Source organism: Folsomia candida, unplaced genomic scaffold (assembly GCF_002217175.1).
Source record: "Folsomia candida strain VU population unplaced genomic scaffold, ASM221717v1 Fcan01_Sc006, whole genome shotgun sequence".
NCBI classification, from domain to species: Eukaryota; Metazoa; Arthropoda; class Collembola; order Entomobryomorpha; family Isotomidae; genus Folsomia; species Folsomia candida.
In genome coordinates, this window is record NW_019091198.1 from 5,803,261 (window position 1) to 5,830,713 (window position 27,453).

General features: G+C 42.3%; 3 protein-coding genes across 7 annotated transcripts in view; 1 reads left to right on the plus strand and 2 right to left on the minus strand.

Annotated features, from left to right (window-relative positions):
• LOC110850626 (teneurin-m) overlaps positions 1–27,453 on the plus strand; it is a 54,967-nt gene that overhangs the window by 24,538 nt on the left and 2,976 nt on the right. Inside the window, exons 2-28 of one of the 4 annotated variants that reach the window (XM_035852583.1) lie at positions 6,519–6,860; positions 9,449–9,622; positions 9,948–9,998; positions 12,368–12,736; positions 12,835–13,953; positions 14,420–14,462; positions 14,579–14,694; positions 14,991–15,106; positions 15,243–15,396; positions 15,496–15,558; positions 15,652–15,690; positions 15,787–15,942; positions 16,381–16,506; positions 16,844–16,927; positions 17,041–17,149; positions 17,302–17,330; positions 17,436–17,499; positions 20,098–20,231; positions 20,360–20,405; positions 20,554–20,579; positions 20,917–21,052; positions 21,416–21,442; positions 21,909–22,973; positions 23,084–24,669; positions 24,747–24,999; positions 25,113–25,287; positions 25,431–27,371. In XM_035852583.1, the coding sequence (XP_035708476.1) occupies positions 6,519–6,860; positions 9,449–9,622; positions 9,948–9,998; positions 12,368–12,736; positions 12,835–13,953; positions 14,420–14,462; positions 14,579–14,694; positions 14,991–15,106; positions 15,243–15,396; positions 15,496–15,558; positions 15,652–15,690; positions 15,787–15,942; positions 16,381–16,506; positions 16,844–16,927; positions 17,041–17,149; positions 17,302–17,330; positions 17,436–17,499; positions 20,098–20,231; positions 20,360–20,405; positions 20,554–20,579; positions 20,917–21,052; positions 21,416–21,442; positions 21,909–22,973; positions 23,084–24,669; positions 24,747–24,999; positions 25,113–25,287; positions 25,431–27,371 (8,543 nt within the window). The remainder of the gene's footprint in view (positions 1–6,518; positions 6,861–9,448; positions 9,623–9,947; positions 9,999–12,367; positions 12,737–12,834; positions 13,954–14,419; positions 14,463–14,578; positions 14,695–14,990; positions 15,107–15,242; positions 15,397–15,495; positions 15,559–15,651; positions 15,691–15,786; positions 15,943–16,380; positions 16,507–16,843; positions 16,928–17,040; positions 17,150–17,301; positions 17,331–17,435; positions 17,500–20,097; positions 20,232–20,359; positions 20,406–20,553; positions 20,580–20,916; positions 21,053–21,415; positions 21,443–21,908; positions 22,974–23,083; positions 24,670–24,746; positions 25,000–25,112; positions 25,288–25,430; positions 27,372–27,453) is intronic. The other 3 variants (XM_035852584.1, XM_035852585.1, XM_035852586.1) reach the window with 3 other exon arrangements.
• On the minus strand, positions 9,985–12,200 carry LOC118435986. Its single transcript, XM_035852589.1, has 4 exons — positions 11,854–12,200; positions 11,449–11,795; positions 11,110–11,388; positions 9,985–11,036 (listed from the first exon to the last, which is right to left on the minus strand). The coding sequence occupies exons 1-4, from the start codon at positions 12,167–12,169 to the stop codon at positions 11,019–11,021; spliced, it is 960 nt and encodes a 319-aa protein (XP_035708482.1). The 5' UTR covers positions 12,170–12,200; the 3' UTR covers positions 9,985–11,018.
• Positions 17,548–20,161, minus strand: LOC118435985. Of its 2 annotated transcripts, XM_035852588.1 has the most exons (4): positions 20,021–20,161; positions 19,742–19,869; positions 18,657–19,633; positions 17,548–18,578 (listed from the first exon to the last, which is right to left on the minus strand). In XM_035852588.1, exons 3-4 carry the CDS (start codon positions 18,958–18,960, stop codon positions 17,611–17,613), a joined length of 1,272 nt encoding a protein of 423 aa, XP_035708481.1. In that variant the 5' UTR covers positions 18,961–19,633; positions 19,742–19,869; positions 20,021–20,161; the 3' UTR covers positions 17,548–17,610. The 2 variants fall into 2 exon arrangements, with proteins under 2 accessions (XP_035708481.1, XP_035708480.1); XM_035852587.1 differs by having other exon boundaries at positions 19,742–20,130.

Genomic DNA, 27,453 nt, shown 5'->3' on the forward strand with positions numbered 1-27,453 from the left:
GGTTGGTTGGTCATCACTTTTTTCGCAAACAAGTTTTTAGCAAACACCAAAAAGCAATCTCATCTGAGTAATAACAAAACGCAGTTTCTTTATTAGTCATCTTTATCTATTTTGTAAGGTTTACTTCTGTCCGTCTTCACTTTTGTCTGGATGTTTTCATTGTTCTGCAGTGCATTATTTTTGTGTGATCATAAAATCCTTGTAAGGGTAGACACAACTAATAATCCGAGCCATTAAGAAAGTGAAACTACTACTCACCAGACTCAGACGATTCAGACGACGACGACGGCGGACGGAAGTTGCTTCTTCTGTCCATTTCGTTCGTCCATCCGTCCGTTCTCTCTCTCTCTTAATACCCACATCTTTGGACTACTTTACGTTTGTATTTATTACATTACGTGCATGTCCACTTTAAACCAAGCCAAACTGTTTATTTTACATTTATGCACTCCCTTACTCACTAAAGCATCTCTAATTCTGAGAGGATAAATCATACACTAAAGACCCACTCTGCCCACATAATGTATATTCATTCAGTGGGAAAACCATTCTCCCTTCCTTCTCGTACTTCTTCTTCTTCAGGCTTAATGGCTTTTTCGAATATTGACTCCCTTCTTCTTCTCCTTTTCCTTCTTTGCTTTGGTTTACTTTAGTCTGAGGCTGGTTGGGCGGAGAAGTTGTGAACTCACACACAACAGTGCTCCGCAGATTCTGCTTCAACTCGGTTTTCTTCCTCTTTCAACTTTTAGCCAGCTCTTTTCTTCCTCTCAACAACTCGAAGTATTTGTATTTATAAAGGAGGGGAATTCGGTCTCACTTGAAAGAAACCTGCCTCTGCCTCCCTGATATGTCGACGGGGTAGAATGTGTGTATCCTTCAAATTTAACCTGCACCACTTTCCCTACTGGGTTCGGATCATGGCATTAAGGCGCACATTTTGGCAGAAGAAGAGGATGAAAATAGTTGCGGAACACTATTTGTGAAAGGGTTTGAGAGGATGACGACGAGGGTGGTGGTGGTGGTGGTCGTGGCGATGATGACTATACCACGCGCCCCCTTCTTCTTATAAAATTCCCCAGTTTAGGCTTTCATTATTGACAATGGAGGAGAGTAGGAAGGAGAGAATAGGAAGAAAGGGAGTGAGTACATTAACGCGTAAAGAATTGGCTACAAATGATTTTGAACGAGCTCTCTCAGCAGCACCCTGAATCCGATTATGCGAAACACACGCCAAGAAAACTTTTTTGGATGAAATATCGAGATATTATTCATGTTGGAATAGCTAATTAAATAAGAGTGGATGGCCCTTGACTTGACTTGACGCCTGAGTTGAATTGAAGTGGACTGAAATTGAAATTATTCTTGGAGTGAGTGAGTGAGAAGAGGGAATGCAAAAGATAAAGAAACACCAACCAGAGTTTTAGTCAGTAGGACGGCTTTTGTTGTTGACTGTAACGTCGTTTGTGGGAACTGGAGCGTTTTTCCAACTCGTTTCCTGAATTTTTTTATTAGTTCTTCTACTTGTTCTCAATGAAGGGAGCGGAGAAGGAGGAGGAGGAAGGGGCACACATTATATGGGAGCCACTGCTGCTGAAAAGAGCAATTTCCTCTCTATTGGCGGATTTCTTTGAACATTCTTCTTTTTCTCCAGTCTGCGTGGGGGGTGCAGTTGGGCCAAAGTCCGTATATACGTGTTGACTTGAAACAGTGAAAGCAGTTCTAGATGGCAAGATCAGATCACTGCCGGACTAGTTGCAGCAGTGTAAATAACAGCGAGAAGACGGGAAAAAAAGTTTAAGAGAGAGATTTTTGTTCAAGACAAACAGACGGAGACTTTTTTTTTGTAAAAAACCAATTTAAATGTAAAACGGAGAAAGAATGTAAACAAATGAGCCACACCCACTCCGTCCTCCATTCATTCTCCCTCCAGGGCTTCATAAAGAGTCTTCTAACCTCTCTCAACCGAAATGCAAATAAAGATTTTCCAGCAACACAAAATCCCACTTTCACTCTGAACTGAACGCTGCTGTTGACTATTTGATGGTGAAAACAGGGGCACACACTTTATTTAGAATAACGTGAGTGCATTAAATAAATGTGTATTAGAGTGGATGGTAATTTGGGAGAGAGAGATTTTCGGAACAGGTTGAGACAATTTTATTATAATAGTTTCCCAACTAAATGTAAATACTGCTTAGGAACAAGTGCAGGTCACAATTGGTTCAGAAATTGTGGTGATTTCTTCTGAAATATATCTAACAATAAGTACATGTGTATGTGTACGGTATATAAATATACTAAATATGTATGTATGGAAAGACAAGATTAGAACCAGGTTTTTGTACATGTGTCAATAATAATAATAGTCAGAACTGCCTCGACCAGCAGGTTGTCTCAAATGACTTTGCTCAGCCCGTCCATGCGAAAAGTGTAAGTATAATTTTAGTCCTGGAGGAATTTGTATTACGAGAAAAATTAGTGGACGGTTGATAAAATAATTTTGTTTTCCTGTTTCTCTTACCTTTGATTGCCGGGTTGGTGGAGAATGTGGTGTTTTTACATTCAATGCTCGTACAACAGGAGAGCGAGAGAGAGACAGAGCTACTATTTCGGCATGGGAGACATTTGTAGAGTTGAGTGACTTTACTTAGTGCAGTCGTGATTTGCATTGACTTGGTCGACAACGACGACGACGACGAGGACGACGAGGAGCAAGCAGGGAAAGAGGGAGAAAGTCGGGACGCAACTTTGCATGAAGAGGCAATAAGGCGGAACTCTTGGTTTGGGTGGGTTGCTGCTGCTGCTGGAGAGAAAGTTGGTGGAAATTGGAATGTGATGTAGCTGCTGCTGGTGACTATTAGTGTCGTAGTTTACGAGTGGAGCAGCAGCCTCGTCACCCCCACACCCACGACCACCCACTCGTCTCCCTCTCTGCTCCCACCAAGAGCAACCACTTCTTCTTTGGTCCAACTTTCTTCTTGGAGGGAAGAGGAGGAGGACGGATATTGCGTCCGGAGAAAGCAAATATCCTGCTGCGAATATGATTTAAAGACAACAAATTTGGTATAAATGTGTGCTCCATCTTTTACCCTGGTCACCTCGGACTGCAACAGTAGTAGTAGAAGCAGAAGAGCAGTTGCGTCTGCTTCTTCTGGTGCAAGTGAAACAATATTTAGCCGGGATTTCCGCAGGCCCCCTTAGGGCTCTCATAATCATTTGTCTACAGGCCAGGGTTGTAATGTTACACAAATTTCGCAATTAGTTTCGCCTTCGCCCTTCCTACTCCAAACAACTGCCCAACTTTCCAAGCACACCATGACATTACTCGAGCAGTCCAGGAACAAGGTTATGGTAATGAGCTTTCTCCTAGCCTCGTTCCACCCGCACTATTCATTTGGCCCCGTGTGTCGCAGTAGTACGTAGTACAAACTAGTCGTAGCCGCCGTTCTTCGGACTTTGGTGCGCAAACAAAACTCCTTTTTGAATTTATAAGCAAGCACCCAGACATGGAACATAATGTCGTCTTTAGGACGACGACATGGAGAGAGAAAGGGTCGCCAGAGAGCCAAAGCGATGCTGAGTCATGTCATATATGTAGATACTTATAAGACGTCAAAATAAAGGGCGAAGGCATGTTGGTCGCAAATGTCTGTGCACCATCTCGACTATGTACTAGTCAACATTTAGTAAACGCAAGACATTTCAAGAATTGAGTGACAGAGTGAACTTTTGTCCAGTCGATAAATCTTCAACTTAAGAGTTGAACTTTCCTTTTGGAAAATGTCACAATTCGAAATGTGTCATAATTTCACAGCCGATTGGGTTCCCAAGCAGTGCAACAATGACAATGAGCAGTGTTCATCTGTCAACCCCTGAGCGCCTTAATATGCACAGACAAAGTAATGAATGGCCACTTCCACGTCCAATTTAGTGCATTCCTTCCCCCAACTTTCACTTCCCCTTGCACTCCATTCATCCATCCTCTCTCTTTCTCCCGGCAACATCAGTTTTCATCCACCATCACCCTGTCTCTCAGACTTGTTATTGATCACATGGAAATTTTATTGGAAAATAAGTTAAAGGAATGGCAACTTCTGAGAGAATTTCAAACATGCTGCTTTTCATTCCCGTTCGTCCTTCGCTCTTACCTGTGCACATGTATCACATCTGGTCCTGTGTATAGGCAGCTCAGTTCTTGTGTCTCTGTTGCATGTGTCAGGTTTAATGAGCTCGTAAAATACAATAAGGAGACAACAACTGGCGGAATGAGAGACATCGTTTGAGGCGGTTAGTCTTGGGTCGTGATTTATTTAAGGCTTTGGTTCTGTCTTTGGTCGTGCATGGTTGGTTACTGTAGAAATGCAAATCTTGCTAGTAGTGCAATATCCCCGTGACAGTGGCGATCATTGCAGGAACATAGTGATGACGATGATACGTTTATACCGATATAGATACATTCATACGCATATCAGATAGCAGAAGTGTGTGTGGACTATCTACATATTGGAACAGTACGACAGTACCGCGATGCGTATAGATAGCATGAGCCGGGTTTAAGGGAACAGTGGATTTGTCGTCGTGAAATCCAAACGACGGTGTTGTTAATTGTAGGAAGAGATAGCGAGTTTGTTCCGTCTCCTCTGGGAGTTCTCGTCACAAGTCCAATCAATTATTCATCAACATTTCCCACCCCAACCACTTTCACCTTGCTTTCATCCACTGCTTAATAAAACCTTCTTCACAACACCTCCACCTCCTCCTCCTCTCTCCACTTTTACTACCACGACGACTACCACTTCTCCTGCCGGGCTTGGGTGCTAGGTTTTGGATTGACGCAGAGGAGGAGGAGGAGGAGGAAGCAGGCAAGTGCGAGATGGGGAGCAACGAAGCGCGTTGAAATACTTTAGCGGAGGGCTGAATAAATAAGCAAGGAGGAAGACGGACTCTTTTTTGAATTAGAAAGTTACCCACCAGCAAAGCACCCAGTTTTACATATCTCTCTCTCCTCTCCCGTCTCACGCGCTATCTAGATTATGGTGATGATGATGATGAAGATGGTTCAATATCTGGAGCTATACCAACTCCACGGCCACTCTAGAAAATTGTTATTATTATTATTTTTACTATTATTATTATTATATTGTTCAGGTGTCTTGATTGTATTGCACGTACTGTTCGTGTGTAATGGTGAGGCGAGGTGAGAACAAGTCGTGTTTTGGGGCTGCTTGTCGCTCGGTTGCATTGATGTCTGATTGGGTTCTTGGGATCAGAGTGGAATAATTAAGTTTGAGACGACGAGTCGTTATTGAAACCTTTGACAAATTATGGAGCGAATGAGGCATGGCTTTCGTTTAATTTGACTGAGAGAGTCAGTTTCAACTTTGTATTTTATTTGGTTGAGTGAGATCGATATGGTAAAGCTTACCTTCTCATCGATTTCCGTCTCATGCTCGACAAGGCAGCACCACACAGCACCCAAGTAGAAAGCAGCAGAGAAAGCAGTAGGAGCCAGCTCATAGAGGGATCGTTGATGGTTATGACTTTCTCTCTCTCACTCACTGTTTCTCTTTATCCGATCATTTGCTCTCACCCAAAGCCAGAGAAAGTGAAAAGGGAAACATTAGAGGAGCGGAGTCGGAGAGGAGATCCTTCATCAAAACAAACTTAAAGTCAACTCTCTTGTTTACTCTTATTCCTTCTGCTCCTTCTTCTTCTTATTATTATTATGATGATCATGATGCTTTATGCCACTCTGGCCAATCGATACTCTTCTCCTCACTCACTCACTCGCTTAGTCGGGATTACTCTCTTTCACTCCAATTGGATTTTGATTGGATTTTCTCGGCATGTAGTTGATCTCTCTCTGCTTGAGGTCAAAGGTCGTCTCCGTTTGACGCCTGCTAAAATTTACAAGAGATACTTTCACCAGAAGAGAGAAAATGTTGTCTTGGCAAAGATGAGGATGATGATCAACTTCTTGAAATATTGGTTGTGTTACGAGGAGAGGAACACGCACAAATTCAATTGATTTGACGAATAAATCTTTGAGTGAAGAGGAGGCAGAACCATCTCGTCCCCTCCATTATTCATCCCACCGGCCACAAATTAGACACTCTTTTGTCTCCATTGTTCTCTGGGAGAGGAAATCAGTTGCAGTTGCCCTCATGCTAAAAGTTGTAGCGAATAATAATATAAATAATGTGGAGATCTACGGCCTCTTCCATATCGATGGTACATACATACACATGCATATTGCGTAGAGATGACAAGATTCCGTCTTCTTTGTCACCAGTTTTCCCTATTACGCAACAATAACAAGATTCTAATGCGTTGGAAATGAATTTTACTCGTGGTGATGGGGGAGCGGCTCACACGCATATACAAATAATAGGATAGAGTGACCCCCTACTGAGGCCTGAGAATTTTACCATGCCTGCATTCATATCTATGAAACTACAGTATGAGATTGTATGATTGATGACAAGGACTAACGCCCTATTTTTATTGTATAATTGCAGGGAGCGGAGTGGGGTATGGAGGGGGGAATTACGGTCTGGGGGAAACAATGGACTACCACCACCGGGCTGAAATGGAGGAAGAGCCCCCACGCGGACACCACCCCCACGCCCACCACACCCAGCAGAGTCTCCGCCGGAGTAGGAGTCGTCCATCCCCAGGAGTGATTTACCAAACGCCTTCGGTGGGTCACAGTTCGGAGAATCCTTATCAGCAACCCTATCTGCCTGGACGATCTGCGGGTCTCTCCGACTCCCCAACGTCGGACAATGGTTCTGCAGACACACTCACAGACTCGGAGCTACCCTTCCCAAACCCTGCCTTACCTCTGCAGAACGGTAAGTGTAAGTACATATCAACATTCTCCTGCTAATAATAAAGCATTCGTGTAGTATTAGCTCTTGTCGTCACATGGTAATGAGAAAGATGTCGCATTTGTGACACTCGACTGAGTTCTCGAGTTCATCCCTACTCCTCCAACGTGCAGTCGGTCGTCGATGGATTGTTAGTTAGACGATGCTTGATGATGGAGATGGTAACTGATGATGATGAGAGAGATGTGAGCTTTCTATATCCATTGGACGGATGGATGGAAATGGAAGTGAAAGGAGAGACTCGTCGTCGTCGTCGAAGCTGCTGCTGCTACCACGTTGCTAGTTGACTTGACACAAGTCAGTTTTGTATTTGCACAAGAGGGATGAGTTGGATGAGGCTTGACTTGTTAGTGTGGCATGAGGATCAGGGCATCTGATCATCTCTCTTCGCTTGTCGACAAAATTGAGAGAGAGAGAGAAAGAGAGAGAGCTGGTTGGTTTCCATTAACTCGAGTCCATCTCGATCAATAAGTCAAATAATGAGGGAGTCTCTGATCAAACATGGAATTCAATTATCCACAATTTGAATTAGTCTAATATAAATATTTATCTCCTTAGCCAGGATGGATGGATGGGTTGAACGGATGGGTGGGTACGCACTACAATGCTCAAGAGTTTCTGCTACTGCTTCTCGTCTAAATACGTAGTTGGAGCACTTCAATTTTTCGCTCTACAGATTTCATGTTTCCAAAATCTCTCTCTCTCTCTCTCTCTCTCTCCTGGCCAAACATTAAAATGATATTGGATTGATTCGCCTCCCAAGTAAACTCGAACATTTCCTTGTATAGCGTTCAGGAATGAATGACTGTTTGGAATATTATGGACACGGGTGGTCCGACTAAGGACACGAACTAAAGTTGGGCTTGGATTGCGATTGTAAATCAATTTTGGGGTGATGGCGTCTGTGTGTGCATGATGTAAGCAAGGAAGAAGAACGGAAGAACAGGCAGGCGAGGAGGATTGAAGGGAGAGGGAGAAAGCGACTACATAGTTGGTCGTAGTGGGGATGATGATGCAGCTCGTGCTCTGGCGTAATGGATTCCCAGAGGAGTTTGGAGGTAAAAGGAGGTCGCAGCAGCAGCCGTGGTAGCATCAAGCATCAAAAGTAACATTGATCAGAGATCCTCACTCACTCACTCACTCACTCAATGATGTGTCATTGTGGATGAGTCGGAGGGGAAATGGAAGTGGAGAGGATAGAAGAACTGGTCTGGAGATGAGTCTTGGTTGATTTTTTATTTTTACAAAATCGGCACTATTCAATCGCCGTCATTCTGTCACATTTGCTCGTAATCATTTCTCTTCTGTCCTCCGTGACACTTTCACTCCTGCGGTTCTTCCAACGCACATATTGATGAGGGCATTTAGCAACTAGTTCTTCGACCTCGATGTTACATCCGCCCAGCCCAACTCTGCATTTCATGGGATGGAGAGAGTTCTGGTTATACAAGGTTCCGTGGTGATGGTGGGGGTTTCCTCGTCTCCAGGGACCACTTTATCTCTGAATTGCTATGTTCTCGACGATATGCTCACCTTGCCGACGTGAGCATGCTAAATGCTAATATCTTCACAATAGTAGTTCCAGCCAGCCACTGACGTACATATGTATGCGCTATGCTCGGAATACATATTCGACTACTGCTCTGCTACTCAATCAAATCAAGTGGATTTTCTTTTTCCATCTCGCAAAGAAAGAATTTGGCAGGAGGAGAACCAAGAGAAAGCAAATTAGATTAAATTACAAGTAATCTGTTTGCTTTTTAATTTTGGGAGTAAAGTGGGAATAACGAAGCTTATTATGCAGATGGGTTGTTGAGGTGGAAGGAAAAAAAGAGTAGTCTCTTTCTCCTTACTTGTGGTGATGATGGGTGGAATTGGAATTGGTTGGCTGCTCAGAGGAAAATCATCGGTAACTAACTACAGGACAGAGTTGGTTGTGGGTATGTAGTTGGTTGTGTGCTTGGTGGGACAATCAGCATACGTAGGTCCCATTTTCTCCGTCTTTTTCTGTCCAGGATGAAAGGACGACAGCGACGACGAGGAGGAGGAGGACGAGGAGGATGGGTGAGAATTAGAAATGATGATGTTGATGTGGCTGGATTATATAATTTTCCTTTATGTGTGGGCATCCACCGTTCTGCTGGTGCTGCTGTATGAGGAGTAGTCCTGTCTCATTAGGAAACTTTCACTGTGAGCGCAAAGGAGAAGGCAGAGTTGGCTTTTATTTTATTGCCGATGTTTCCGGTTTTTTCATGGTTTCTCTCGGAGAAAGTGTGAAGGGAGGGAACGTAATTACGACTCTGGTGCGGGGAATCCACAAGATGAAGATGAGGATGTTTGGAATTTCCGTCTTCAATCAATTTGCATCTCATTTATTTCCTTTGCTCAGGGTTCCCTTCATACGTTCAGTGAGTGAAAGGAGTAGTGGAAGTAGTGAAAGGAGTTTATTTTGCACTGCGGTTGTCTACTTACGAAGGGAGCTTCTTCGCCATGCCATCATCACCACCATCGTCCCGACCAATGTCACACAATACTGAGTCTGACTTTCTCTCTTCTAGGTGCCCTGCTTATGGGAGGAGGAACGCTGGATTTCTCAAATACGGCTCGACTCAGTCTGAAGAGACCGATGAATTCCAATGGGAAGAGCCAAACCGGCGTTGGTCTCAATCACGACACACTCATCGATCAATTTGTGCTTCATACCAATACGGGAAAAGTCTATATTCCTTCAGGTATTTTGAACTATTTTAATGCTGCACTAAGTGACAGTAAGCCGAATATTCCCAGCCCCTTAACTTCATGTCGCCTAAAAGCCATATTGTGTCATGTGGACGTTAGTTTAAATTGATCTGAATTTTGCTCTAAAAAGACATATTCAAGCTTTTTTACGTATTTCCTTCTCCTCTTGCCACCCACATTATCCATACAAAAATACACCCTATCTTGAGATACTAGAACCACGAGCATATAGCATGCGATGCTCACAATAAGATTAGCAGCACTTTTGAAAAGCAGTGAGGAAAATACAAACTGAATCCTTTTTTGTCATTCTCACAGATACGCCGAAAAATTCGAGTTCGGAGTACAAGACGAGTCCAGGAAGCACAGGTGAAAAATCATGTTTTAATTACCATAAATCGAAAATCAGCCTAAAAGAGGTTACGTATGAATGTATAATAATATTAATTTCACAAAAGGGTTTAAATTATTTGTATATGTAAACATATTTAACATTTAACACAAAGAGAGAGACTTGACACCTTGACCGTAAATATATAAACATTGTGGAGTTAGTAATTAATTAATCTGTAAAATTGAACTTCACTCTCCCTTCCTTTATCTCCAGGCATTCCTGCTCCACCCCTATTTTACGCTGCGTCTTCATTGCGAATAGAGTTCCAAAAGTGTCCAAATCAAAACCTGCTTCAAAACTATAAAGTTTAGTAGTTAATGGGTGGATGGAGTATCTATTGTTGGTCATCTTGAGCATTGCAGCAATGACAGTGGCCATCAATCCCATCATCTCCACCTGATCAGCCCTCTTCTTCATTCTATTAAAAATATTCGCCGCCTCATTTAACCCTTCATCTTCATCCCCTTCTAATTCTTCATCATCGTCCAATTCTTCCTCCAATTCGCCTCCTTCTTCCTCTTCACCCAATTCTTCCTCATCCTCGTCATTTCCAACGTCCACTAAGCCCAGTATCGCAGTCTCTTCCTCTGTCAGTTCATCCTGGAAAATGTTGACTATTGTCTTCTTGTCAACATGTGACATTCCAGTCTTTTTCAGCCGGTAGTGGCCCGTACTTCCGTTCCCGGCATGGGTTTTTCGACGCGAGTGTTTCTCCCCGTCATAAAAACCACCCTTGTTGTCGTGACCTTCATACGTGTGGGGGAGTTTGGAGTAGAAAGGAGTAGGCTTGAGAGGGCTCTGTTTTCTATCCATGAAGTAGTCCATAGGTTCGGTGGTAAATTGAACGTGGTTGTCTTTTAAAAATTGCAAAACTTCATCCCAGTTGGCTGTATCTCCAACTTTCCCTAACTTGGTCCTTCGAAACACAATCCAACCCATGAGCATCTTGATCTTTTCTTTTCCTTGTGAAGCGGCATTAGCGTTGTGGAATTGAGTTAACAAAAACAGGCGGTCTGTGATTAACATCAAATTATAAATATGAGATAATTAATTAATGGATGATTATTTGAAGGTAAACAAACTTACCGATACAGTATTAAACTTTTGAATAGCTGAAGTTGTAGGGACAGGCCAACTCTTCGTAATCTCAAACCACGCGTCAGGGTGATCGCGAAAGTGCTTCTTTAATTTGGGGTGACCCTGCCTGTCTCTCAAGTATTTGTTTACGGACACCTCATCATATTTGGTCATCTTAAAGGCTGGTAAACCGACTGAATAAACAGGAGTGGCACTCTTGGTGTCTCGAATGAGCAAAACTTCTTGTTCTTTCTTGGAGTGAAGGCGACAGAGTCCATTTTTAAAATCCTAAGTTCATACAAAATATATAAATAGCAAAGGTCAAAAATGTCATAAATTAGTACTAACCGCAGAATGCCACCAGCATAACATGCATTTCTTGTGTGCGTTTGTTTTTTGGGTAAAGAAGAGGTGGTAATCTTTTGTGGATTTTGATTTTGTCCACTTTATGTAGACAGCTTTCTCCTCATGTTCCAACTTCGTCATAGTTCCATCCGCCTTCTTCACTTCGCAAGTTCCTTGTGCAGGGAGACTACGCATCAGAGCCAGAAACATCTCACTTGAATAAAAGTCGTCGATATTCCCTTCAAACCCGAGATGTTCGACGAGTGTGTCTCTGATGCTATCCATCACTGTATGTTTTTTTGATGTGATTTGTTGTTGTTGAGGAACATCTTGGGAGCCGTATGGTGAATCTACAACAATTTATTTATTCACATTCATTCATTAATGGCCTTGTTCCTGTTTCCTCACCTGTTTCCTCTAATTCAACGAACTCCCCATCATTTTGATAACCTAATTTTATGTTGGAATTGTCCGGGAGGATAAACTTCTTCACATTATTTCCACCACTCTGCAGGATCACACGTTTTTTATTTGGTGGGGGAGGTTCTGCGACGATGGAATTTTCTTCAATTTCCACTGGGCGTTGCACTTTACAGGACGACGAAGTTGAGGGGAGAACGTTTTCCACGCTGGAGACAACAATATTCTCTTTTTCTGACTTTTTCACTAAAAACCGGTTCATGGAACCCATTGCTACTTTATCGTGGTCAATAGGCTTGACCATTGTAAAAAAAACTAATTAAAATTTAAGTTTTGAAAATGTAAATACTGTAATTTTGATAATTGAGAGAGAAGAGAATGTAAATATGTAAATTTTGAAAAATGAGAGAAGAGATGTTGAGTGGAGTGGAGAATTAGAGTTGAGTACTCTCCTAAGAGTAAAAGTGAAGAAGAGGTCATTAACCTAACGTTAATTTCGCAGCCTCTAAAAAGACTTCCGGCACTCTGCTCTACAAGGAGAGTGGAACGATGGGTACGCTGCGACCACCTCCTCCAGATCCTCGCCAAAGGTCAAAGGTGGACGAGGATGATCTAATTTACAAAGTCAGAGGGCTCTGCACGTGGAGACAACTGATCTTTTTCGGAGCACTCCTATTCCTCGCCATTTCCCTCGTGCTGAACATCCTCTACAGCACGGGAACACTGCCACTGGGGAGCGAGTCAAGTTCCAGCTGTGGAGATGGGCTCGGTTCTGGTGACCCATACAACAGACAATCAGGGTCGAACGGGACTTTGCAGTCCGCCCAACACCCCACAGGACCCAACCACAGGGCCGTTCCCACCCCAGCAGGTCTGATTTTTTCCTATTTTTGTAGAACGTATAATTATGTAGAGCATGCATTTTTTAACCCTTTATTTTTCCGTTCACCCATCCATTCACCATAAAAGCACGAGGATGGGGAATTTTAATCGGCGTTGTGGCGGCTGCAGATGATAACAATGCCCAATCACTATACACTTCAAATTGGGCAGCTATTGGTGGTGGCTTTCTCTTACCAAACTCCTCCATTGTGCATGTTCCTCACTATCGCATGGACAGTAGTGCCATGCAATTTGTTCCTAGTAGCAGTAGTAGAAGCACGACCACTTCCTCAGTAATGCTTTCACCCTCCTCACCACCGGACTTGGAGCAGGAGGACGAGGACGAGGACGAGGAGAAACCTGACAACGATGACGATGTCGCAGGAAATATTGTAGTGCAGTTACACTCTTTGGAATCCTCCTTCAGTAACGATTATCTTCAAAAGACTCGGTACAATCCAGAGGCAGAAATAAAAGAGTCATCAACCACACCACGTAGTATTACGACGGGACCAGTCCAAGAACAACCAGAAGTGGTAGGGGCCTCAACAACGACTTTTACAACGGAAGTGGCTTTTCACAGTACTTTTTCTCCACCACGAAGCTCCATCCACTTCCTAACCGAGAACCCATCGGCATTCTCAACATCAACTACAGCACCCACATTTGCGGGTGGTGGTTTCATATCAACTACCGTTGCAACCACTGCAGCCCCAAATGACGACCGAGGGGGTGCCGTGTGTGTGTGTAACTGTCCGAGTTTGGGTGGTCAGAATGGAGATGACTCGGACGAGGAAGATTATCCTGTTGATTACCAAGGGTCTGGGAGTGCTCGACTTTCTCCACTAACAACGGATGAAGAACGGCAAGTCAACATTTGGGATGATGACCATTTTGGCTCCGGTTCAGGATCTGGCTCTGGGGATGGAGGAGAGGAATTGTTTCACGACGGACGAAATTCTCGACGCATTTCCAACCCTCCAACAACAACAGAATTTTCCAGCATCAACGACCTGGCATGGTTAAAGAATGAGCCGGTGTTTGGTGGTGAGGAGAATGGCTCAGTAGTTGGTAAAACAGAGGAAGAAGTGGATTTAGCGGAAGAGAATTACATTCCAGTTTTTCCCGGAGCTGAAAAACCCAGCAAGAGCCAAAACCATTATTATGATCGAAGTAAGAGTAACTGCACCATCTGCCAATCAGCAGGTAGTCTCAAATTTAATGGATTCATTGTCACTGTTGAAATACTCCAGTGCTTTTTGGGGTTGTTCTCAAACGCTGCTGCTGCTGTTGGAGTCAACGTGTGCTCTCTCTCTTCATATGTATGTCTTATGTCGTGTATGAACATGCATCATCATTATTGATGTGTGTGTGTGTGTTATTATTATTCCTGACGCCTCCTCTCCAATTTCAGATAAATTCGAACGCACCAACCAATGAGGAAATTCTGCATTAGCTCCGCTTCTTCCCCTTCTTGATCAGCATGCGTCCATACCTTTTAAGAATTTGTTGTGCTGCTTTGCTTGCTTGTGACCAATTCATAACCATCCACCTGTTTTCTCCCTTCCGTCATCATCGTCTGTGGCGTTTATGTGGCAAATTTACGGACCTCCTCGCTTATGGAGGAAACCAAATGGAGATCGTAAATGAAATTGTTGTTGCTTGTTGACAGGTGGGAAATTTCCAGGAATTAACTATCCGCCGGATGGAACAAGGTATGAAGAAAAAAACCCACAATCTGATTGAATATACAGTTGTATTCGTCTTATCAGTAATTTATGCAAATGTGTGTAGTACATTTCATGGAAATTATTTACACATCAATTTTCAGCTTTGGGCAAATCACGATTCCTACCCGGTTGTCTCACGTGGTGGGACCTTACAGTTACTGGAACATGCAGTTCTACCAGGGCGAAGGGGCCTATGTCAACTGGGAGCTATCCGTTGGTAAGAAACACTTTTGAGTCAGCTGTAGTGAACAGAGATGTGAAACATTAGTACCTATAACAAAAGTTTTATTATATTGATACACAACGAAAATGAACGGTAAAACAACAGAGGTTTTATGCACTGTTAAGTCCTCCAGAAAAGTATTAATTTTTGGCGATTGTTAATTAACGAATATGCCAATTTCTTGAGACAGATTGAATGGGAATTATTTGTTTGCTAGTGCAAGGAGATTTTTAGTCTGCAATTGCATACCCGTCAAATACTGAATAATATTTATTTTGTGATCTGTTTAGCTCGTGGAGCTTCCATCGGGTTCTATGCACGAAGAAATGCGCTTCCTTCGCACACTCATTATGACTTTATGGAGATTCTTCGCGGATTCAAAACCAGAACTACTCGCAGCTCCCCGGTAATTATTCGTTTTTTTTTTCTTTTGTGAGAGATGATTAGCGTAATTTATGTAATGATGGGTATGAATTTGCAAATACGTGGAGGATTGTTTTACTGCAAATCTCACCAAAAAAGTATGCATGTCTTCCTTGCAGCCCTCTGTTTCTAAAGAGTTGAGCAACTTCTTGGAAGCTGGCCACTGGTTCCTCAGTCTATATAATGATGACAGTGACCCGCAGGAAGTTGTCTTTGTGTGTAACATATCCGAAGAAATGACTGAAGGATGTCCGAATGGGTGCTCTGGAAATGGTTAGTTTTTTCAATCCACTTCCACTCTGATGTGTATTATTGACTTTCAAATATGTGAACATGTTACCAAAATATGCACTCTAATTAAAACGATTACAGGCCAATGTCAATCCGGTCATTGCCACTGCAATCCAGGTTTTGGGGCGGACGATTGTAGTCAAAGTATGGGAAAAAAATTATTGATTTTTATTTTGCATTTCTTTCTGAAAATTAAATAAGAGAAAGTATAATGGAGTTAAATTTCCATCTTTCTAGGCGTTTGTCCCGTTCTCTGCAGTGGTAGAGGAGAATATGGTAAAGTTCACCATCCAATCAATTTGTTCTTAAAATTAATTCTAGTAAAATTTAATAAAAAGCTTATATATTTACATATAATATGAACTTTTTTAGCGGACGGGTTTTGCGTGTGCAACCCAGGCTGGAAAGGCAAAGAGTGCAGTTTACGACACGACGAGTGCGAGGTGTCGGACTGTCACGGTCATGGCAAATGTGTGAATGGTCACTGCCAATGCAACCCAAAATTTAAGGGAGAATTCTGCGAGCAAGGTAAGATTGTCGCCCTTCAAGTCCGAACTGGTTAGATGTTAATTTCACTCGTACAAAATGAGTGAGTTTCTCCATTACAAGTTAATGAGTACAACGTTTCCCACGTGGATTAGCCACAATTCAGTGAGTCTAGGATTTACAAGGGGCGATGGACACTGTTGTAAGAGATTCCTGACTGGCACACGCCTCTCTCTCTCTTCGAGAGAAAGCATCAGATGCCGCATTTCCCACGCCCAATTCTCATTTAATTCATTTCAATCATTCTCTTATTTGAAAAGCAGGTAGAATAGAGAATCAGTTTCTCGTAGTAACACTTCTTTCATCATCATCATCATGAGAGATTTCTCTGGAATGGACTTTTCAAGTCTTTAATCTCCACAATTAAGCTGAGACTGGGGAGTACACAGTAATAAATGGCTTATTTGACTGGCATTGCAGTGGACTGTCCTCATCCCTCGTGCAACGGACATGGTCTCTGTGTCAATGGGACCTGCATGTGCAAGAAGGGGTGGCGAGGGGTGGACTGCGCTTCAACCGACAAAGAAGCCCTTCAATGTCTTCCGGGTAAGTTATTTTGCATAGTTCGTGTTACTGAAAAATACGCAAAGTTTAAGAAAATATGTCAAGCCAGAAGTAGCACCCTCGTTTTTGTTAAAAATGGTTAAAAGTATTCTTTAAAATTAATTTCCACGAGTAAATCACCTCCGTGAATGTAGTTAACAAGTGGGAGTTTCGTATTAGAGATAAACTAGCTTTGTTTATCAACATTCTGCAAGGTTGGACCCTTAATTTCGATAAATACTCTAAAATTGCGTGTTCATTACTTGAGCAGCACATACATATTTGAGTGGAAATGAATGGCTGTAGTCAATGATCTCAATGCATTCATACGAAATTATAGACTGCTCTTCCCATGGCGAGTTCAACCTCGAGTCACAGACGTGCACCTGTCAACCCAAATGGACTGGGGAGGACTGTTCGCAAGGTCAGATAACTTTCACCAATACTACGTCTACTTTCCCTCCGAAAATACTTTCTCTCCCTCGCTGGAGAAAGTTTGATGCAAAAACTAACGAGTATTTAACTATTGTTGTGTAGAACTTTGTGACATAAATTGTGGTCCTAATGGAGTGTGCATTGGAACCGGCTGCAAGTGTTCGGAAGGATGGGCAGGACCATTGTGCAATCAACGCCTCTGCGACAAACGGTAATGAGTCGTTTACACTTTGCTTCCCAGTCATTAGAATGTCCAAAACAATTGCATTTCATGAGACAAATAGTTATCTAGTAATACTTGGATGGAATTGTGTACGATATTATTTTATCATTATTAAAACTATGTTTTTGGACTGTTTTTAGCTGTGCTGAACACGGTCAATGCAAAAATGGTGAGTTACGCATAAAACATGTGGAAAATATACAGCTAAAAATAGGTCTTTTCACTTTTGTACGAGATGACAAGTTGTGAAACTGATTTATTTTTGTTTTGTAAGGAATCTGTCTGTGCGTGTCTGGGTACAATGGGAAGCACTGCACGTTGGAAGGTTGTCCCAACAGGTGAGATATTGGTTATTTGAAAGCGTATCGTTTGGCCGTAACAGAGCGTTAGTATTTGATCAGTATCAAGGTTTATTAAGAAATGTAGATTAAATATTTAATACAAAAGAGTTACAATTTAATAAACTCAAATTTGCAGCCAAACTCTCTCTTCAAAAACAAAACAATTTTCTCCCACGAGTTATCATCGATATAAGAAGAAATCACCTCCTTGTTCAGGCAGTAGGGATGGGTTTTGGCAAAAGTTGGGTGAAAAGGATTTCGTAGGCGGAAGAGATACGCAATATAAAGACAAATTTGAAGATGAGCTTCTACTTTCTTGAGAGGATCTTCTTCCTTCTTTCGCGTAGATGAGGTTGCCTTATCCTCTGTCTTTGTCTTTACTTTGTTGGATATTGGAATTGCACACAATGGAATCTTTACTAAATTTCCGGTTCCATACTCGTTCTCATACTGGGCAACCGTGTCGGTAGGATTTCGTACGATATCATGTGAATCTTTTCCGCTCACTGTCTGCCCACCATAAAACATCTTCTCGTCACACTTGATGTAAAGGGCTCCATTATCGTCATCCAACAAATCAGTCAATTTCTCTCCTGGTGCAGCTCGCCTACCAAAGGGGAACGGGATTTTTGCATTCGCAGACTTAGAATTATTGATTCCTGTGATCTGAAGTGTAAATCTTTGTTTCTCCATCTCTGCCTGCACTTCCGCCTCGAGGCCATTTGCCAATGATACGGATGGTGTGATATATTTGAATTTAGTAGGGTCCGATAAGCATTTCAACATAGACACCGTCTGCAAGACGGCAAACCTCTTCTCAGCATCATCACAATTATCAAAAAGTTCGGGTTGTCCTGCAGTCCCTTTCGGTTTTAGCCTGGAACTGAAGGCTTCTGTCAAGTGGTCAATTTTTTTATTGCTGGCGTAATTGTAGCTGATTATCATATGCCCAATTTCCGTAACTTCTGCCTCCTTCTTTTTGAACTCATAAACGGAATAGCCAACGTTGGGTCCCTTGTGCATGAAACACTTCGGCTCCATTTCACTTGTCCTTGTTCCAGTCGTAGAAAAACAATCTGTAAGGGAGGAACAAATAGTAATGCATAGAATAATTAACGTGATTTGCTAAAAATATGTGAACTAAATATGTTTACCTTCACACTGTGGACCAATATGAGTGCATATTGGTCGACAATGACGGCCAACTTTTAAGTGCATCTGGTCTGAAACCCTTTCCTTTTGCCCAAATCCAACTCCACACTTCTCTTTCCAAATAAATTTTATCCCCGTATCTCCAATATCTTTCCCCTCTTCTCCTGCAGCTATAATTTCGCCAATGGCAAAGGCTCGCTCTTCTTTTGAAAGGAAATACAACTCGGGTTGTGGAACAATTGGTGGTGTTGATTGTGATGCAATTTCTGGTTGGCTATATATATAATCATGGGGATCTACTTCCATCTCGTGTGAAGTTCCGTTTATGGGGGGTTGACTGCATTGATGGTGGTGATGAGGAAGATGAGACGATCGTCGTCGTCGTTGTGGTGTGTGTGTAATAATTGGGAGGCGAGATGAGACTCTGTTGCACTTTTCTTATAGAGGTTTTATTGATTACTTGTATAACAGGCAGAACTCGGCCTCTCCCAATAATATTGGGAGAGGTAAGATGCAGTAGCACAAAATACTTCCTCGACCCGTCCTCCACCGTCCCCCGTCTGGTGGCTGCGCTTTCGCTTATATATCCTAGCAATACCTAATTGATACCTATGTGTTGACCGATTATGAACCGGTTGGCCACGCTGAATAGAGATATCTCAGATGAGGTTGTGACGAAGCTGGTTTGCAACATTGTCTCTTGTTTGTAAGAGATGATGGAGGTGAGTGGCATACTAATTAGGGGGTTTGGCATTAATGAAGTTGACCAAACCTGCTCTTTCACACTCGATTGGTCTGGCCAACAGGTAAAAGGCAGCCTTAACTTCCTCGACAGACCCCCCTCCACTGGGTGCTCCCTCCCGTTTCATCTTTATTTTACAAAATGCCGGTGGCGGTCCTCGGGTGACAATGTTTTGTCGATTAGGCTGAACGGGACCAAAAAGACTCAATGAGTCAATGTCCGGCGAGACGTCTTCCGCTACAATACAAAAGTTTTATTATTATTAGTACTACTACATACATAGTACTACATAAACAGTAGGCACTTGTCAACTATTTAGCTGTTGAAAAAAGGGAAATCGTCTACCTTCAGCCTTATCTTCTCCTCCTTCACCAGTAACACGCTCTCCCCGTCTGCCATCTTTCTTGATTTCTTTTGATTTCCTCTTCTCTCCTCGTTTCACACCCTCGGTTACATTGAAATCTATCTTGAAACTATATAGAAATAGTCATTATCACTTATTATGACGTGACATGAGAGAAGAGGGAATACAAAATTATGTGAATTTTTTAACCGGTCTCTCAAATCAAACCTTCCCCCGCCCCATATTACCCCTAAAAGTATTTCACGAAAAATTGCCCTTACTTGTTTGTAATTCTTCTTGAATCAAGTTAGGATGGACGAATTTATTGAGAAACAAATTACTTGTTCTGTCCCAACAGTTGCAGTGGTCACGGTCAATGTAAAGCCAACATGGACGGCCTTTGGGAATGCAAGTGTCATTCTGGATGGGCTGGATCTGAATGTGCCGTCATGATGGAACAAAATTGTAATGATGGAAAGGATAATGACAAAGGTAACAAAAAAACAAGTCAACTCAGCACGCACCATTCTATTTTTAATGCTATTATCGCATGGCATTCTTGATGTTTAATTTACATTCCTACTTTGTGGGTTTTACTACTTAATTGCTCTCACTTATAGATGGACTAACTGACTGTGAAGATCCAGAATGTTGCGGAACAGCACAGTAAGTAGCATCAAGTGTTAAGTTTTAAAGCATTTAATTGGACTTCAAAAAGAAGCTATAAGTTGTCACCATATAAGTTGTCATTGAATATCTCATATTCAAATATTAAATGTAAATCTAATACTAATTTATTGTTAATTATCCTTAGATGTGACAAGTCTCAACTTTGTGTCGGTAAGTGAGAATTTTTTATTTTGGTAGAAATATAAAATCGTAAAGCATATAAATCAACCTATAAACCCCGTGAAAGTGAAAGCATATCGAAATTCATACTCGTATTGCTAGTGGCACTCACTCGCCAAGAAAAACTAGCCATACGTTTTGTATGACAAACAATTGCGTATGTATTATTTCGTAGAAAACTGAAATTTCCAACTTTTCTTTGTTTTTACAACTCGACTCTCCCAGAATATCTTACCAAACGCAATTATAGTTTATGTATTCGGGGTTTCGATTTTTTGGGTAACGATTTTTGTATGCCCAAATTGACTTTTTTTTTACTTTGTTACAGCTGCCAAAAAACCGACCGACATTCTTCTCCGGAAGCAACCTCCTGCAATAACGGCATCCTTTTTCGAAAAGATGAAATTTCTCATCGAAGAAGGAAGTTTGCAAAGCTATGCTCGGCAGGACGCTTTTAACGGCAGGTATGCGAGAAATTTATTGGTATTTGGATCCGTGGGTATATTAAGAGAGGATGAAAAAAAAGATCGAATAACCAGTTGCGTACTGTGTACATAATATATAGAATTTTTGGAGATTGGATTCCCATTCTGTACATTTTTTATAAATATTGTTCCAGTTGTTGTATAAAAGTTGACATACTTTATCGAACCCCGATTAATTAATAATGAACCAAACTAACTGTGCCCCTGTCTTTGTACTTGTTTCCTCCTTACTTACCTATATGTGGAGTGAGATCAAACCCACTCTCAAATGTGTACTCCGGTTAGTCTTGGCTAACTGTGCTTTTCAATCTGTCTTTTTGTGCTGCTTCATTGAATTCCAAGTGTGTTTTGGAGCCATTTCAACAAGAGGTAAGTTATATCGTCAGTCTGTCTTGTTCTTGTTGTTGTTAACTTGTCGTGTCCGTCCTTACATTCTCTGTGCGTTTTTCTTCATTCAAACGTTATCCGTCAATTATCCAGTGTCCTCTGTGTCAGTCCGTCCTCCTATCGTCCCCATATAACAACCACAACGACGACTACTTAACTAACCCTTTCCCATCTCTTACTAAGTTATTCATGAGTCAAACACTTTATTAGTTGAACCTCTTCTTCTTCTTCGTTTTCTTTCCACCCAGAATTATTTATTATTATGCCCAACGTTCTTCATTATGTTTGCTTCGACTTTGGTGAACTTCCACAACACAAGCGTGGTCATATTTAGTACGTCGTGTGGTGGAAAAGTTTTGTTGCTATTTCCTGTCATAACTTAATAAACGTAATTACAATTTATTAAATAATGATCACCATGCTTAAATACAATATGTTCAATTTACAGTCGAAGTGGCGTGGTTCGAGGCCGCGTGGTCACCCCGAACGGAAGTGGTCTTATGGGTGTCCGCGTGTCAAGCAGCTCACCTTTGGAACCGCTCGGAGGTTTCACCCTCACTCAGGAGGATGGTTGGTTCGATCTCATGGTGAATGGGGGTGGAGCCGTCACTCTGCAGTTTGGCCGAAGTCCTTTTAACTCCCTGTCTCGCACTATTTTCGTCCCCTGGAATGAGGTGGTTATCATGGACACGGTGATCATGGGGTCAACCACTTCCGACCCAGTCCTCGTCCCCACTCAGTCATGTGAAGCGCATGACTACGAAGGCATGCGACCCGTGGTACTGGCAACTTGGAAGCATGGATTTCAAGGGAATTGTCCTGGCACGAGTGCAATCCTCATCGAGTCTCAAGTTGTTCAGGAGAGCATTAAGATCCCAGGATCAGGAATTTACCTCATGTATCACAGCTCTCGAGGTACAGGTTACCTCTCCACGATTCAGCTTCAATTGACCCCAGAAACGGTGACGACGGCCTTGAAGCGAATTCATTTGAGAATAACGATTGAAGGAGTTCTGTTTGAAAAGACGTTCGAAGCAGATCCCGGAATAAAATTCACTTATGCGTGGAACAGGCTTAACGTGTACAGGCAACGAGTATACGGAGTGACCACAGCCGTCGTAAAGGTCGGATTTGAGTATGAAAATTGTGGACAAGTGATTTGGGATGTTCAGAGTACCACATTGAGCGGACATGACATGGGGATAAGCGATATCGGAGGATGGAATTTGGACGTTCATCACCGGTACAATTTCCATGAGGGGATTATTCAGAAGGGCGATGGGTCAAATATTTATCTGAAACACCGACCCAGAATTATTATGCCGATTATGGGAAATGGACACCAGAGAGCATTAGACTGTCATGCAGATTGTAATGGGGTGGCTAGTAAACAGAAATTGTTGGCCCCAGTGGCTCTGGCGACTGCATCGGATGGAACGCTATTTGTTGGAGACTTTAACCTCATTAGACGCATCCTTGTCGACGGAACGGTTCACACCATTGTTAAGCTAAAGTAAGCGATTGGAATGAATTATTATTTGATTTATGTACTAAGAATTGGAAATCATATTTACATAAATTATGAATTGTGAACTTTTAATAATAATGGTTTAAATTTTTCAGTGCTACCAGAGTTTCCTACCGTTACCACATGGCTTTAAGTCCTGTTGATAATACACTATACATTTCCGACCCTGAATCTCATCAAATAATCCGCGTTCGAAATGTTGAAGATTTCTCTGATCCGGAACACAATTGGGAGCCCGTCGTTGGATCTGGTGAACGCTGTCTTCCCGGGGACGAAGCTCATTGTGGCGACGAAGCATTGGCCAGAGATGCAAAACTTGCATATCCAAAAGGAGTTGCTGTCTCTTCTGACAATGTCCTATTTTTTGCGGATGGAACCAACATTAGAAAGGTGGACCGGGATGGGATAATTACCACCGTGATAGGGAATCATCAACAGAAAGCTCACTGGAAGCCGATTCCTTGTGAAGGGACATTAAAAGTAGAGGAAGTTCACTTGCGCTGGCCCACAGAACTCGGAGTGAACCCAGTGGATAATTCCCTCTACATTATTGATGACCACATGATTCTGATGCTGACAAGGGACAACAGATTACGGATCATTGCGGGGCGTCCATTTCACTGTCCAATCCCACTTGGAGGATACGATGCAGATCTCGCAATTCACACCGCATTGATCAGTCCACAATCAATCACATTTGCGTCGAATGGTGATCTCTTTGTTGCAGAGTCTGACTCTCAGCGAATCAATCGGGTGCGAATGATTACAACGGATGGGAAGGTTCGACACTTTGCTGGAGCTGAGTCGAAATGCAATTGCCTGGATCGAGGATGTATTTGCTACGAAGATGACCACTATCTCGCCTCCACGTCCAAATTTAACACCATCAGTGCAATAGCGATGGCCCCTGATGGAGTGCTGCACATTGCAGATCAAGGCAACTATCGCGTGAGGTCTGTCATGGCCTTAATTCCTCAACCCAGTATCGGAGAATCCCGACAGTACGAAATATACTCACCCGAGACGCAGGAAATTTACATCTTTAACAGATTTGGACAACACATATCTACAAAAAATATCGTCACTGGAGAAACCATTTACACTTTTCTGTATAATGTCAACATGTCAAACGGAAAATTGAGCAGTGTCACGGATTCGGCTGGAAACAAGATTCAAATTCTTCGAGATTATTCATCCCAAGTGAAAACAATTGAGAATGCGCAAGCTCAGAAATTTAACCTTCGAATGTCCAGGGTACGAATGCTTCAAGAGTTTTCTTCTCCAGAAGGATACAATTATACATTCGATTACCACGGGTCTACTGGACTTATCAAAGCTCGACAGGATTCGTCTGGTCGTGCCAGCGTATACTCGTACGATGAATTTGGTCGACTCACACAAACTGTTAGTCCCACCGGACAAGTGGTCAACCTCAATTTCGACCTGAGCAAAAAGGGAGCGTCCGTACGTGTCACAAAAGATCAAAATGCACCAGAAATTTATTTCATTAAAGGATTCTCAGTTACAAAGAGGATTGGAAAATGGGAACAAATGACCTCAGTTCAGGACACTAATGTTGTCCTACAAGAGCCCTGGGGCCAAGTAGTCACGACAGAATCTGTCCCCTACAATTTGCTGGGTGAAATCAATCCTGCCCTATCCGATAGCTTCCCTGTTCCCGGTAAGTACTCACTGTTATTAAATAAAATATGTAGTATGGAACACTTTTATGCAATATATCTATATTTCTATATTTAGGAAAACAAAAGACGGAACTTGGTGGCGATCTGATGAACCGAGTCGAATGGAGATACGTTGCAAGAAAGGAAGGTCGAGGCAAAAACAAGCAGATTGTTCAGATTGATAAGAAATTACGAATAAATGGAGACAATGTGCTCATGCTCGAGTACAACAGGGAATCAAAATCTGAACTCATCGTAATCGACGATAGAAATGTCATCCTTAATGTCACCTATGATAAAACTGGCCGTCCACTCAAATGGATTCCAAGGTAGGTTGACAAGCAGTCATTCCCATTTTTTTTCATTTTTTAAGAACTGTCGAAATTAAATGACAATAAGATGATGAATGTTATGTGAAATCTTTTATGTCCGATTTTTTCAGGGGTGGATTTGCATCGGTGGAAGTGGAGCATGACCGTTTCGGACGATTAGTGGGCTGGAAATGGGATCAGTTAATGGAAACTTATGAATATGACAGGGCAGGGCGATTGTCCAAGATTAGTTATGCTGATGGAACCTCACTATCGTTAACGTTCAAAGACCTCATTGCTACTCTGGTAAGACAATTTTGACTTTTGACAAAGAACGCTAAAAACTTCGTTGTTCTTTTCAATGCAATAAATTAAATAAATTGCATAAATTTGCTATAAATATAACTTGACGTATGCTCTAACATTTGTATTTGTGTGATTTTTTGCAGCCCATGAAAATGACAACTGCTGGTGGAAGCGACTATCTGTTAGAGTACGACAACGCTGGGGCATTCCAGTCATTGACAACTCCTAGAGGACACATTCATAGCTTCGGTCTTTCCACCTCCATTGGCGTGTACGAATATCAATATCGAGCCCCGAGCAGTCGTGAAATGTACAAAATCCAATACAACGATAATGGCGAAGTTGTGAGCATCGTCTATCCCCAAGGATCCGGCCGGGTTAACTTGGTTTACAATCGATTAGGAAAATTGGAAATTTGTGTGGCCGGACTCCGCTCTACCCGATTCAATTATCAAGAAAATACAGGTCTCATGAAAGTTGCAGAAGTGGCTCAATCTGCATTTGAATTGAAAACGGAATATAAATATCACGGAGGAATTTTGAAGGAGCAACGAGAAAAATTCGCAACCAAGAGTGGTTTGGATAATGTCCATCTCAAATTCCAATATGATGGGAATGGTCGAGTCAGTTCTGTTGAGACGGAAGTAAATGGGAAACAAATTCAGACTTATAGCGTAAAACGGAATCAAAATACGGGTAGTTTGGAGTCTATCGGTGATCTCAAAATTTTCGGAACTCCGCTCCAATTTAATCGCACCATTGTGGAAGATTCTTCCAAGTTATTTGTCTTAACATCGGACCGAGACGCTGTAGGCCGTCTCAAGGAACAGAGCATCATTATCAAGGGGGCAGAAGTGTACAAAATGAGCATGCAATATGATGCCAGGGGCAAATTGAAACATCGCAAGTTCAACCTTGACGTCCGAGGATCAGTTTACGCCGACAATGTAATGTATGATGAGGACGGACACGTTTCTGAAGTTAAAGGATCAGGACACTGGAAATACTCGTATGACGAGAATGGGAATGGAATTCAAGTGATGGAGCAGGGAGAAAAGTCCTCTCTAATTTACGACTCAGGGGACCGTGTAATCCAAGTAGGCGAACTTCTCCGATACACGTACGACGCTCGTGGATTCCTAGTTCAACGTGGGGCGGAAAAATTCCAATATGACGACAAAGGTCATCTTATCCACGCCGTGAAGAAAGATGACTACAAAGTTTGGTTCTTTTACGATCACTTGGATCGTCTCATCTCTTGGAAGGATGACAAGGGAAATGTCACCCAGTTCATTTATGCAGACCCACAGCATCCTCAACTCCTTACACATGTCCACTATCCCGTCACTGGGTTCAACCTCCTCTTTGTTCACGACCAGAATAATCACTTGGTGTCGATGGTCACCTCGAAATCGCATCGCTTTTATGTCGCAACGGATCAGAATGGTTCACCCCTTTCTGTGTTTACACCGGATGGCAACCTCGTCAAAGAAACGCATCGTTCTCCCTTTGGAAAAGTGATTAGAGACACAGCCCCCGACTTTTACCTCCCGATTGACTTTCACAGAGGAATTGTGGATAAACATACCGGGATAATTATCATTAACGGGAGAGCATACGATCCAACAATTGGACAATGGATGGTTCCTCGTTGGCAAGCACTCACGTCCAGTTTCCACAAGCCCACGGATATTTTCACCTACAGATTTGCCGATAACGATCCAATTACCCCGAAACTGTGGCAAGTCGCTAGTCGTATGACTACTCTGGACTCTTGGCTCCGACTTTTTGGCTTCGATATGAACCAAATCTTCGGAAAGGAATATGCTAAGCCTCCCATAACTGGAGCACTAATTGACTCCAACGATGCCAACAACTTGAATCCAGACTTTGGCGTAGTTTCCGGTCTCCACTGCATGGGACAAACGACGTCATCCAGCTTCAAAAATGTTGGATTTAGCCGTGAATCCAAACTAAGTCCGGAGCGAGTCTTTTCTTGGAACTTGATTCCTCGCATTGCCTATAAACGAAGTGGGTTTGGTCCAGGTTTATTGGTGTCCAGATCAGAAAATGGGAGAGCCTTGGTTCGTAATAGATAATCAAATTAATAAGAAATAATTATTATCTAATAAATTAATAGTCAAATTAAAACATATCTTCTCTTTT

Bases quoted from the DNA above. Each gene is read 5' to 3' on its own strand.
- LOC118435986 (XM_035852589.1), bottom strand. From the start codon at position 12,169: ATGGTCAAGCCTATTGACCACGATAAAGTAGCAATGGGTTCCATGAAC. The intron at 11,796-11,853 runs GTGAGGAAACAG...AAATTGTTGTAG, and splicing joins CGTTGAATTAGAGGAAACAG to ATTCACCATACGGCTCCCAA. The intron at 11,389-11,448 runs GTTAGTACTAAT...GTATGAACTTAG, and splicing joins TATGCTGGTGGCATTCTGCG to GATTTTAAAAATGGACTCTG.
- LOC118435985 (XM_035852588.1), bottom strand. From the start codon at position 18,960: ATGGAAGTAGATCCCCATGATTATATATATAGCCAACCAGAAATTGCA. The intron at 18,579-18,656 runs GTAAACATATTT...CCTCCCTTACAG, and splicing joins TATTGGTCCACAGTGTGAAG to ATTGTTTTTCTACGACTGGA.